The sequence below is a fragment of the Electrophorus electricus genome, chromosome 16, assembly GCF_041902795.1.
Source record: "Electrophorus electricus isolate QZ-2024a chromosome 16, ASM4190279v1, whole genome shotgun sequence".
In the NCBI taxonomy this organism is placed as follows: Eukaryota; Metazoa; Chordata; class Actinopteri; order Gymnotiformes; family Gymnotidae; genus Electrophorus; species Electrophorus electricus.
In genome coordinates this window covers 17,265,849-17,279,181 of record NC_137512.1, presented here as the reverse complement: position 1 = coordinate 17,279,181, position 13,333 = coordinate 17,265,849, and the positions used below count along the sequence as shown (strand labels likewise).

Here is a 13,333-nt window from a genome sequence, read left to right as displayed (position 1 = left end):
GGCAAGTCAACCTCTACATTTATTTGTGCCTTGGCACAGGGAGAAGAGCATCCTAATCTGGTAGAATTTGATAACGTTATAAAACATCAGACATTGTCTGGCATAGATTTGAGTAGGGAATAAAAAATAATCTTTGATCAGTGAATTTTTTAGTAGTTGAAACACACAAGCATTATTCAACCTCTCACAAAGCAAAAAACAATGCACTTTTCACACAGTCCATTGATTCTTTACTTCAGGGCTGGGCCACAGTGATTTAGAGCTCAAACGTGCATCTACGCTGCTCTTTCTGCAGATGACCATGTTTGGGTGCCTCTCCTGATCTCTGCGCTGACAGAATGGTCATTCCAAAAAGTGGGAATGTAAAATGTGTCCAGCAGCCCGAGATGCCCACCATGGGAACCTCATTTGCGGATCCCACTGTATCCCTGTATCACTGTATTTAGGCTGCAGAGCAATAGGGTCTGAAGTTTAAATTAAACTATAGAAATAGCAGTTTTAAGCTTCACCCAAATTGCCCAGGCAAAGGACGGAATGTGATTGTTGCATGTTAGTTGAGTGAGAGAGGCAGTCTTAACGCTGCATGTTTTAAAATGGCGTTGGAGAGGAACAGGCTGCATCCACAGAGCCACCTCACAGATAGTGTCCTGTTTTGGGCTGCAAATGGGCCTCATCACAGTAACTGTCTGTCTCTCTCTAAGCCAATCAGTGTTAATTGTTGAACAACTAAATGAACTCCCTAAGGCAAGCACAGTCACGGCATTTTGAGCTGGATTTCTGAGCAATTTGGGCACATAATTAGTTCAGTCTCTTCCATCCTAATGTGTCTGGGCCCATTTATAATTTGGGTTTGTGGTAGCATTACATTTTGTGCAATGCTCCTGTGTCTCTGCATTGTATTACGCTGTGTGTGTGTGTCGTGTGTCCTGTACTGCCCTCTGTTGTCCCCTACAGCCTGCCATTATAGAGATAGCTGAGCCTTTACGAAGAGTATGTCCCTCTTCTCTTCCCGTACTATGACTTGCAAAGTGCTTCTCTGCAGGACTCAGCTGTGCTAATTGTGTCTGTACTTCTTCTGACTAACTCTCCCTCCTGTTTATAACGGTCATCTTCTCTGCTTCTCTCCTCCGCTCTCACCTCATTCTGGCCCACTTCAGGAATGCGTTAAAGCTCAGGTATTGTACTTATTCACTGTTACTCTCTCTCTCTCTGTCTGTCTGTCTGTCTCCCTCCAAGAGAGCATATCCTTGCTTGGCTATGGTTTCATGATTCTTTGGTAATGGATAACATTCTTACGGAAGGCTACTTTATTCATTTATAACTGTGTCTACATATAAACTTATACAGTATTATTAAATGTTATGCTTTTTTTGTTGTTGTTGTTGTTGTTACCAACGCTAGCTCCTGTTGGTAAGCTCTGGCTGTGCTGGTTGTAAGTTTCAATCAGTGCTAACTGCTGACATAGTGTTAGTCTGCAGACACTGCTCTCAAAAATCACAGCGGATCAAGCGGAAGAAGGCATGGTTTTGTCAAAGCTAGCGGCCTATAGTCAGAGATAGCAGCGTTTTGACGGTTTGTAGCAAGGCTAATCTTAATTGTGGAGTCTGATAAAGATCCTAACCTGCTCGCTAACAGCCAGACTCTAGCCTCTGCTAAGGAGGGACATGGCATACATGTGTTTGTATATGTGCTACAGCTCTTCATGTGGACTGCTGATGATTATACTGTGTTCTTCAGTCCTCACTGAATCTAATGACTGGAAAAAATATGTATCAGGAACTACAGGGAGGCAAAGTGTGTGTGTGTGTGTGTGAGAGAGAGAGAGAGAGAGAGAGAGAGAGAGAGAGAGAGAGAGAGAGAGAGAGAGAGAGAGAGAGAGAGAGAGAGAGAGAGAGAGAGAGAGAGAGAGAGAGAGAGAGAGAGAGAGAGAGAGAGAGAGAGAGAGACTTGTCAGGTGTTCTTGTGAAGAGCAGGTTCTATTTTTAGAGTTGTCCCTTGTGATTGGTGCTGTTGCACCATTGGACTACACTGAGACACAAAAGCCGTAAAGGATTTATTCTGCGCACACAGGCATGCACACGCGCGCACACAAAAAGGCACACCTAAGAAATAATCCTTTGAACATATGACAGGGTACATTATCTGACGCATGACTAGCCTCTGCTCTACAGCCACACCTCCCTTCAGCTTTCAAATCTCCTTCGAGATGCTCACTGTGCATTCCCTGTACACACTTAGCTCTTCATTACCATGTAGTGTTTGTTTCACTCCTTTGAATTTGCAGACCATCTCGCAGGTTGTGCGGAGTTGGTCGTGATCCTGGCATGTAGTGATGGTATACTGACCACAGTTAAAATACCTGTCTGCTCTCAAATCAAAGGGGGTGTGGCTGGTTGCTGGTATCACTCTATAGCAATGACTTTAGCCAGTGCATGTGGACAGACACACAAGGGGTCAAAGAAGGGCGGATTGCATGTATGTGTGTGCGCACATGAGATACACACACCATACACAGAGAGAGAGAGAGAGAGAAAAGGAAGAGCATAATCTGTCCTGTATGAATTATTGACTCTCTGCTTCTGACTCCAGCTCTGTCTGAACCAGTCATTATCTCAGCTTCACCCTTGATCCTCTTTCACTTCAGACAAGCTTCGTTTTTCTGTCTCTACACGAGTGTGTCGGTTACTGATTGACGGTGTGATTGTTTTTAAGCAGGGTCCTGTTGTTATATACCCAGTCAGATGACGTCAAGTAGTACAACACATTTATGCAAGATAAACATTTAAATTTCGCACTGTGTTCCAGAGAATATAAGGACATTATTGTGGGAGTGTATATTTAACACAGTTTACAGCAAATGCAAAAATTCGAACATTATAGTCTATGATTTATTAACAAGCATTATATATAACTGTTTTAATTTTCAGTTCACTGCAGAAATTAAAATATAAATAATTCATGTCTGAGCCACACTTTTGATGTGCTAGATTGTGTGTGCCTGCACACATGTGCACGTGCATATATGCAGCAAATACTAATGCATTTAAATGGCCCTGACCTACTTTTGGTTAAAAGGCATCTCTCACGCATGCTGTGTTTGTCTGACCTCTTAAACTATGCTCAAAACAGGGTCGGATATCACCAAGCCATTGTTCATTTGGACTAACTTCCGTCTCTTCCTTTAAGGAGTGGCACTCCACTCCCTTGCTCTGAGAGGAAATCCTCTCTCCACGCGTTTGCGCTTTGACGGGATGTCCGCAGGGGTGGGGGAATGCCTGCGGACGCGGTGACCTCCTGCAGGTGGTCTGGGAAATCAGCCACTTTGATAAGCGTGCCGTGAGACTCCGTGCTAGCTTTATGCCCATTAGCCTTAGCTTCCTAGCCTTAAGATAGCATTATGCTGTAGAGACTTGCTGGCCTTCCAGCTTAGACCGTAGCTTCCTATGTAATAGGAAGCACACCTTCTGTTTGTGGTACACTGAAAAACATCCAGCACAGGCATGACTTCATAAACATAAATAAGCTGAGCTCTCCTGGCTAACGTGCTAGCAGGCAGTTGTATACATTGCACTGATATAGAGAGAGTTCTGACCTCCTGTTTGTTGACTATTTGGCAAGTAGATCCACTTTGGCACTGATGTGTTAAGGCACTGGGCACTTCATTGCCATGCCCACCATGTCATGTGACAAGGATGTCATCTAGTTCATCATTCTGCTTGCTAATTAATTATGCTGAGAGAGTTGTTTACAAGTTCTCAGTATGCAGATGAGTTCAGGAAGCAGACGCTTTTGGCGTCCTTATTGCGAATGGGCAGGTTAATCAGTTTGTTTTGTACCAACTTCAGTTAATTAATCCTCAGTGGAGTTTGTTTATGCCATGAGAATGGTTTCAATCTAAGGGCTTTTAATTCAGTTGCTCCCATGTGCAGTAATTCACAGCATGTTTTTTGTAATGGGAACATTTGGCCAGTCTAGAATCCATTCTCAGGCAGACTTTTAGATTAAAAAAAAAAAGAAAAAGTTATGACTAATCACAATTTAAAGGTGAAGCGGTTATTGATCTTGCAGGTAGAAGAGATGTTAGGTGTAGAACTGAGCAGAGTGATCAGGAAGAGCTTGTGCTCTTACTCTTTTTGTTTGGGGAGGTATGCTTCTCTCTCTCTCTCTCTCTCTCTCTCTCTCTTTCACCACCTCCCCCCTTCTTTTTCTCTCTCTCCCTGTCTCCCTCTCTCTACATGTCTGATGTGGTGGGTGGGGTGTGTGTGTGTGAGAGAGAGGCCAAGCCAGTCCTTCTCTCTGGGGTTGATTGACTTAATATTAGGAATGTATCTTTTTTAAACCTCGAGCCATTAACGCAAAAGCGTTTCCTTTTCTATGTTATAGAGATCTGGAGCTTTTATGTTTACTCTTCTTGTGACCCTCTCTCAGTACATTGTACATATGCGTCTGCATGCATGCATGAGTGTGTGTGCTCGTTTGTGTCTTCTTGTCATCTCAGCGATAATAATGAGCTTTGATGGCCCTTATGCTATGCTTCGGAGGCCAAATATAGTCATGTGATCCATCAAAGCCCACACAGTCATAAAATCAGTGAACAACTAACAGCCCATAGCCGCCATCACTTATTAAATTAATCTTTATGACCCCCATCAGGCAAGGAGACCTAGAAATACCAGAATGCCTTGTAAAATAAATCAGCAGTAATGTGTGGAATAGTAAAGCAAAAGCAATTGTTATTCATTTTAAGGGTTTCCATCAGTTGCTATGGCCTACAACACTAACCAGCATGACTCAACAAGCTCCCAGCTATTCAGCAGCCCAAGAGCTCATAGGTGTGCAGTCCTTTCTCTGCGCTGTTGTATCTCCTTTCAGTTTAAATCACTGGGCTCCTCCACTGCCCTGCAGACAGCCATGGTTGGGATGAGCCTAACCATAACAGCCTCAATTGTTCCTTAACAGCCTTCTGGGTAACAGCAAGCTGTCCCTAGACTCGACCCCGTTGCCACGGTGACGCAATGATTGCTTCACCCCCACCTTTTCTGACAGTGGTTGCCTGAGTGACAGCCCTCGCCAGCACCTGAGCTTATTTTGTCGAGCATTACATCATTGGGATGATGTCATCATGTAGTAGTGTGGTCCCAGCATGGTGCTGGAAGCATGCCAGAATTGCCCCCCTTAATGTCAACATGTCTGTTAACTCTTGGCACCTCTGTAGGCAAGGCGTACACACACACACACACACACACACACACACACACACACACACACACACACACACACACACACACACACACACACTCCATGTTTGTGCAGGAGACATAAGCAGGGCACTTACAGTCCCATATACAGACCATGACCGTATTGTGGGATTTGGTTAAGCTGCTGTCATGCTTCTTACTAGCAACCTGGAAATAACTGCATAGCCTTTGATTATCCTAAATCAGAATATGCTTACTTTTGCTACTGTACTATATTTTGATTCTTCTTTATTCGGCTTATTGTTTAGTCCCTTTTTATGCATAGCTACAAGCAGCAAGGCGATTAGTTCTTAGAATATATTTAAGTGCTATGTCTGTCCTGTAGCAGGTTTGCCCACGGCAACTAGTCATGTGAAGTGATGGTTATTGCACATCCACTAGATGCTTCCATTAGTGAGGCATGACCAGTGTGCAGAGTCCTTCAGTAATGTTTACACTGCACATTTATTTTGGGTCTTGTCATTTGCTCATAAAAAGATTTCGGGCATCTTTGGTGGCCTTGTCACAGAGAATAAACTCTACTTTCCCTGCCGTGTAAAACCATCTTTGATCGATTACTCTCCTTTCCGCCGTGGACCCGAGATTCCACGTCCGCCGTGGCAGTCAGGCCATGGGAATTGTTCACCTGTCATGCACCAGTATTCTCTCTTCCTTTGTTATTTAAAAGCTCATTATTATTATTATATTGGATGTCATGCCAGGGCCAAGTCTACACATCAAGGCCCTTTCCTCAATCTTAAAACAAGAGCCTCTCAAGGGGATACATGTGCTTGAGAGAGAGAGAGATACTGTGTGTGTGTGTGTGTGTGTGTGTGTGTGTGTGTGTGTGTGTGTGTGTGTACACATGCATGCTTGGACACATATGTGCATTGTAATAAAAAGGACAAGTGAAGCACAGATCACTGGACAAATTTGAATATCTGTGTATCTTGATTGAATGCTGTTTTTGGAGAATAAATGAGGAAGCCAGTGACAGACGGGGAGAGGGCGAGAGAGTGAGCAGTCGAGCGTGTTAGAGGGGGTGGGGGTTGGGGAGGAAGGGGGTGGGGGTGGACTCACTTTCGTCATGAGAGTATTGGAGGGTCATGAGTGGGTGGGACCGCAGGCAGTAACTTGCATGCAGGGGAGGCGATTGTGTATGTATACGAGCGCTTACCTGGGTGTGTTTCGGGAGGAGGTTTGGTATCGTTGCCATAGTAACTGTTTGACATTGCCCAAAAGCGTGAGAGCTCTGTATGTGCTGCGTCTGTAGTCCCTGGTTGTCTTTCAGTGGTTCTTTCTGTCGCAGCATCTCTGTCTTGCTCTCTGGCGCTCTCTCACTTGCACACACTCTCCCTCTAGTCCGACCAGGAAATGGCTCTTCTCTGCGGTTGCCATGCCAACTGCCTGCAGCCCTGGTGGTGTGTGGTGGGAAGCGTGATAATGACATTACTCTCGCAGGGCTAACCGTACTCATCCATTCCTCTTTCTGTCTTTCTCTCTTCTCAAATTCTCTCTTTCATATTCCCTGTCTCTCTGTTCTCCTCCTTTCTCTCGTCTTCTCTGTTCCTGTCTTCACTTTGCTATTTATTCCTTCTTTCTCACCCTCTCATTTTCTCTGTCATGCATCTGTTCAGCCTCTCTCTCTTGCTCATCTTTGCTTGTGTGTGTGTGTGTGTGTGTGTGTGTGTGTGTGTGTGTGTGTGCATTATGGGAATGGGGGAGGCTTCTGAATAGGAACCTCCTCCTTTTTGCCCCTTACTCTCTCAGTGAGAGTAGACACTGGTGCCTGCTGTTCAACAGTCTCACACACACACACACACACACACACACACACACACACACACACACACACACACACACACACACAGGCAAGCGCACATACACACACTCGTTCACTCGCTTGCTCACTCATCATCTTGCTTTGGTCACAAATGAAACAGGAGTGTTTTACAAAGACTAGCTGCATGGTAGATGCTGGCTCCCAGCTCACCACTTAATGTAATGGTGCGTAAAGCGTTTGTAACGTGTGTGTGTGTGTGTGTGTGTGTGTGTGTGAGTGTGTGTGAGAGAGAGAGAGAGAGAGATGAAAGCATGTGTAAGCTAGGGAAAGAGAGGAGGGGAAAAAAGACAGTTTGGGGTGGGAGCTTGTGTGTGGAAAGCACTGTCAGCCATTTTTGTTTTTTTAAATTTTTCCCCTCCTCTTTTTGCTTTTTTTCACCTCTCTGCTAAGTCATGTGCTGATTGGTTGAAGAGATTTACCTAATTACCTAGAGTGCAGTGGACTCTCCGCTGCACACCCGTGCCTGGATATTTCACCTCCTCGCGTCACTCCACCTCTCCTTTTGATTTTACCTATTTCCTTCCTTTTTTCATCCCCCCCCCCCCCCCCCGAACGGCGATTCCGTCACCTAGACGGATGCTGTGTGCGTACACTGGGAGTGAGGGAGAGGGAAAGCGCTAGCCGTGAGGCAAGACCGCACCGCACTGAGAGCCTGAAGTGGGAGCGTCGCCAGAGCGCAGCTGTCCTCTACCCCCACCCCCTTCAGAACGGTCTCCTCTTCTCCCTCGTGCGGGCGGACGGGAGAGGGTGCTGGGGGAGCTGTCGCGGCGGACGGCTGTTGAGGCGAGGCAGAGCTTAGCAATCAGCAAGAGCGAGCAGGATGCTAACGTTCCACCCCTCGTCTGCGCCTCCATTATGAAGCCTTTAGGGAGCGTCGGTGACCATGGAAGCTGCAGCCAGCCCGATAAAAGCCCCGTGAGTATCGCCCCTCGGCCTGGCGCTAGCACGAGGCCACGCACAGCTGATCAGGTTATCCCCCTTTACTGACAGAGGGATGGAAGGGTGGATGCGTAGACGGAGAGGGGGATAGATGAGTGGAACAGATGAAGGGATGGATGATTGCATTAATATGATTTTTATTTCCTACCGTTGAATGAGCGGTCTGTGTGTCTGGCCCTGAGACCTGGTGGTCATGTAGGTGTAGGTGCGTGTGTTCGCGTGTTTGTGTGTGTGTGTGTGTGTGTGTGTGTGTACATGTAAATATGTTTTGTGTATGTCTACACATAAGCATGTATCATGTGGTTGGTGTATGATGGCTGTTGTGTGAAGGTCGAAATTGAACATGTGAATATGAGTATCATTTGATACTGTATTCATGAGTGGGTGTTAATGTGTGTGGTATTATTTGACACAGGAGTGTGTGTGTTACATTTCGCAAAATCCATTTTACAACACCCCTTGACTGACGATCCTGTTCATCCATCAATTGTGTAATGTGTCATTGTGTGTAATTGTGTTCTCTCTGTACCACACACAAACACATACAGTCAAATACATGGATGTGCTAGTCATTATGGGCAGCAGTCTTTTGGCTTCATAATTTTTTAATACTTGACAGTGTGGAAACTGTGTGTGTGTGTGTGTGTGTGGGGTTGTGTGTTAGTGTACAAAGCTCAGTGTTGCTGGTGATTGAACAGCTTTATTGTTGAGCTGAGCATTGGGGGTGTGTTTGGCAATGAGGCATTGTACGATTTTGTTGAGCTATTATTTCTTATCTGAATATAGCTGGTGTGTATCTAGACATGTGTGTGTGTGTGTGTGTGTGTGTGTGTACTGACTGGTTGGTGTTTCTCCACAGCTAGCATCGATAAGCAATAAGTGACTGACCGCTGGGTAGAATTAGGAGCACTTTGAGCTGTAAATGAATTGATCTGCTGTCAGCCATGATGGTGAAGGTGTTTTGTTTGGCCTTGTCTTTTCCTTGAAGTGCGCTTGTGTGTGTGTGCGTGTGTGTGTGCGTGTGTGTGCGTGCGTGTGTGTGTGCGTGCGTGTGTGTGTGTGTGTGCGCGCGCGTGTGTGTGGCTGTGCGTGCATTCATGAGTCCATGTGTGAATGTGATTGTAGTTCATTTCCGCAGATGCCACATGACATTCTCTCCTAAGTCTCTTAAGATGTCATGTATCGTGATGTCAGTTTGGCCCAGAATTCTCATATGGGTGAAGCTTTACATATTGAACAAGATGAGCATTCTGCAGGCATGTTGGATAATCCATTTTCTGGTGTGTTGTCATGGAGAAAAACCGTGTGCCAAGTTGTGGAGTTAATGCCACTGGCACTGCGAGGCTCGTCGAGGTCCTCCGTTTGTGGAGGTCCTCTGTACAGCTTTGCTCACCTCTCTGCAAACCACAGGACTCTCATCACCGATCGCCAACTTCATCTTGCCACATGCTGATCACTGTAATGGGAGATATGGGCTCCAAATGACAGTATACCTGGTGGCAAAACTGCAAGAAGTGTGCACATTTCAGGTTTAAGCGTAATTAGCTGAGTTTTCCATATCAAAGAAATGTGTGGACCAACTGCAGGTGTAGATGTGTCATTACACTGCAGTCAGCGTAGACATTATGGAAGAAGAATGAAGAAAAAAGACCTCACAAAGACATTTAGAAAGTTCTAGTCCTTAATTAGGAAGCATGATCTAAAGCAAGGAAATTTGTACATTGATTTATGAAACTCAACACCCGTTTCAAATTGCTCGGGGTTGGATAATTGCTTGAGTTAGATCATTGCTTGAATTAGATTTCTAGTATATTTTTGTCATCTTGAATATGCCAGCACTTTTACAGTTGTGCACTGGAGCACATGTTGTATGTCTGTTGTATTCTGTATTTATATTGTTCAGTAATACAGTATTCTCAGTCAGTGGGAAACAGCTCAGGTTCAAAACATCCCGTTGATTTAATTAATTATTTCTACCTGCTGGTTTGAGATAATTAGCAATTCCAGGAACAACATTCTGAGGAGGACTTTTGCTTTCGGAACTCTTGTGAACTATTGCAAATTATGGTGAACTATTATAAACTTCAGTGAACTATTGTAAACTACGGTGAACTATCCTACATCTTGTCTCAGGACAGGACTCCCATGCTGACTGTTGACATTGTCACTGAACCAAGGAGTAGCTGGTTGGTAATTTGGATTTTGTAAACATGTTTGTGTATTTTTATGTTGGATTGTGTGTTTGTGTTTATGGGATTGTGTTTATGGGATTGTGTGTGTGTGTGTGTGTGTGTGTGTGTGTGTGTGAAAAAAGAGAATATGTGCCCTGTTTAATCTGACTCCCGACTGAAGCACTTTAATCTTTTGATCCTCTTGGCTCAGGAAAGCGAGAGGCCCCTGGTGCGCTACTAAGCCTTATGGGATAGCGCTGCAGCCTCTGGTCCTCCAGTGTCAGCCTTTTTCTGTAATGACACACCTCTCACACTCACATTCGCTTACACTCACACACTCCCCACCACCACCATCACACACCAGATCTCTTACCCAGATAGTAAAGGCAGATGTTTTAGTGAGTAACAGGGCTGTTGTCCAGTAATGTAGGTCATTGGGACTACAGTGGAATTTTGGGAAACTCAGCATATGAGCCATGCATGTTTAACCATCAGCACATTATTTATTACCCATCACGAGTCTAGGTGTGGCTTAAAGGGAGACTTTGCTGAACACATTTAGGTTACCCCAATTCCTAACTCTTCAGATACTCCGTGTGTGTCCCCAATGGCTCCCTCACATATTCTGCTTCTGGTGGCCAGTGTAATATTGGACCAAACGCCCCTTGGGTTAATTGACTCAAGCCTGACCTAAATTGTGTTGCAGCAGAATTAAGTCTTTGTTATGTGTGATGTGCGCATGAACAGGCATGGAAAGGGCACCTGAAGGACAAAACGTGGACCCCTGGGTGGTTTAGGAAGGCTGGCGCAATATCGCTATTGACATGCATGCATTGACTGTTACCCACATCCCAACAGTCACTCCAATTAAAACATATCAAAAGTCAAACTGCACCCAATGAACAGCTCTCAGGTGGATATCAGACACCTCTCATGGTGGATACATTATGGTAAACTTACTCCTGAGCAGCGTCCTTAAACATGTCCTGTTTGTAGTGGTCCAGTGGTGCAGTATATCCTTAGGGGAGCACAGGCCACCTTCACATCATTCTTGTAAATAGACCTGCAGCTGCCCTACTTAACTGTAAATAATATTGATAAGAATAATTAATGCAAATAGAATGAAATGTGCAGACATGTTTGTTTATATGAAGTGTTTGGAGTATATGCAGTGAAGAATTGTTTTAAGGGACATGGGGGTTCTGATGCCATTCTGTCGATGGTGAAGGCTGTTTTAAGGGCCACCTGCTGTGCTTAAGGGCTTCTGCAGAATGAAATCTGATTGGTGCTTTCATATAGTGTAGCATTAGATAGACATTGTGTGTCCTAATGTGGCACATCAATAATAGGCCGTTGTCTGTGATTAGTAATATAGCATGATGAGAGTACAAAGTAGGTGCTGGAGCATTCTGGGAAGAGAAAGCAATTTCAGGGTGTAGGGAATGAAGCCAGTTGTTGTGAATCCTGATTTTGAGAGCTGTAATCAGTTCCTGAGAATCACCGGCCTCTTCCTCTCCCGCTGCCTGGGTGAATGTGAGACAGGAAGTCTCTGCTCTCCCTCTCTCACTTCAGTCTGATGGGGCACGCTGATGGCATATGGCAAAGAAGGCATCTTAAGAAAAGTGTGACTTTGGCATTTTCCCCATTTACTTTCTCATTTGTGGCATTGAAGGAGCCATCAGTAACGTAATTAAAACAGCGCTAACAACGCTTCTTGGTGCAAATGAAATTCCTCCAGGAAAGAGATGTGAACTCCACATGCATATCAGTACATCCACAAACAAAGAGACACCTTTTCTGAACCCCCCCACCCCCAGGCTCATCTGCAGAGCTTTGCTGCTGCCGCCGCGTGACATTGGCAGCCCAGACATGTGAGACGCGTGAGCGCGCTTACATCCTTAGCTGGAGAATCTCAGGAATGTAGTAGCCCAGATCTGGTGGTTTATAAAAACCTTGAGGCATCGAAGAACATGAGGGAGTGAGTAGTGACCAATTAATCTGCACTGATAAATGTACAGGATCAGCAATCTTCTGAGAACATTGGCCAAATATTAAAGCTTTTCTGTGTGTGTAATAAGAACCTTATATACATAGGGAAGCTTCCTTTAATCTGTAACCTGTGCAGTATACAGTGAAAAGGACTTACAGGTCACACAGCAGACAGTATCCTGACGATACTTTTTTTTTTCTCTTGACTGATGGTTGCTCTTTAGGTCCAGCTCCACTGTGCTGCTTAAGGTTGTTTTTTTTTAACATCCCATTGCACGGCTAGAGTCCGGAGAATGCTTTCTCTCTGGGCTTCTCTCCGGACTTCTCAGCTGTCTCCCTGAAGAAGTGGCTGCACTTCCGGCCCATAAATGAGTGTGGAAATTAGGTCAGCTGCATTTTATATGAAGGTTATATGCAGCTGACTGAAAGCATCCAGTACCCCCCCCAAAAATAAAGTTTTTTTTTTTCACAAATACTAGTAATCAGCAATGAAGTTGGTAAATGTCACGTGTGTATGTGTGTGTGTGTGTGTGTGTGTGTGTGTGTGTGGTGAGTGTGGTGAGTGTGCGTCCATTTTCAAAGATGAAATTGGGTTTGAGGCTCTTATCTGAGCTCTGTTGTCAAAGTCCTTCATGTTGAGAAGCTGTAGCCCCCTACACACATGCATTGCTCTCTTCTGCTGCAAATGCCCACTCGCTTTTTACACTGAGCTGCAAAGAACTTGCAAGAAGGAGCGAGGCAGAAGCAGCAGTGTGCACATCTTCTAATAATCAACGCCTTCCCTTTAAATGACATACACAAGCACCAGAAGTGCAGTTATTTTAAACCACATGTAAAGATACTCTAAAATTGAGTTGGGAGGGGAAAAAAGCAGGTGCTTATTTCCATCTTTGCAGAAATTTCAGGCCATCAGTTTAAAGGAATACACCAGCATTAAACCCCAAAGTTTTATTCAGCATCCCCATTAGTGTTTTACCAAATGGTTTGTTTTAGAGTTACCGATGATGCAAAAATGAAGCACTGTGCAAGGTAAAGGAGTAAGTAATTTGTTGGTCCTGTCTAACTAACACTAACACCAATCAATTGACAAAAACATCCTAAAACCAACTGCTCTGAATGCTGAATCAAATATGTTTTGTGGTTTAATCCTGGAG

At 44.7% G+C, this 13,333-nt stretch overlaps 1 protein-coding gene across 7 annotated transcripts in view; it reads left to right on the top strand.

The window, feature by feature from the left end:
- Positions 1 to 13,333, top strand: part of rapgef2b (Rap guanine nucleotide exchange factor 2b) — an 83,256-nt gene that overhangs the window by 48,473 nt on the left and 21,450 nt on the right. For 6 of the 7 annotated variants that reach the window (XM_081698672.1, XM_026999348.3, XM_035532103.2 and 3 more), the window contains exon 7: positions 1,158 to 1,175. The exons of the other annotated variant lie outside the window; for it this stretch is intronic. In XM_081698672.1, the coding sequence (XP_081554798.1) occupies positions 1,158 to 1,175 (18 nt within the window). The remainder of the gene's footprint in view (positions 1 to 1,157; positions 1,176 to 13,333) is intronic. 7 annotated transcript variants of the gene reach the window in all.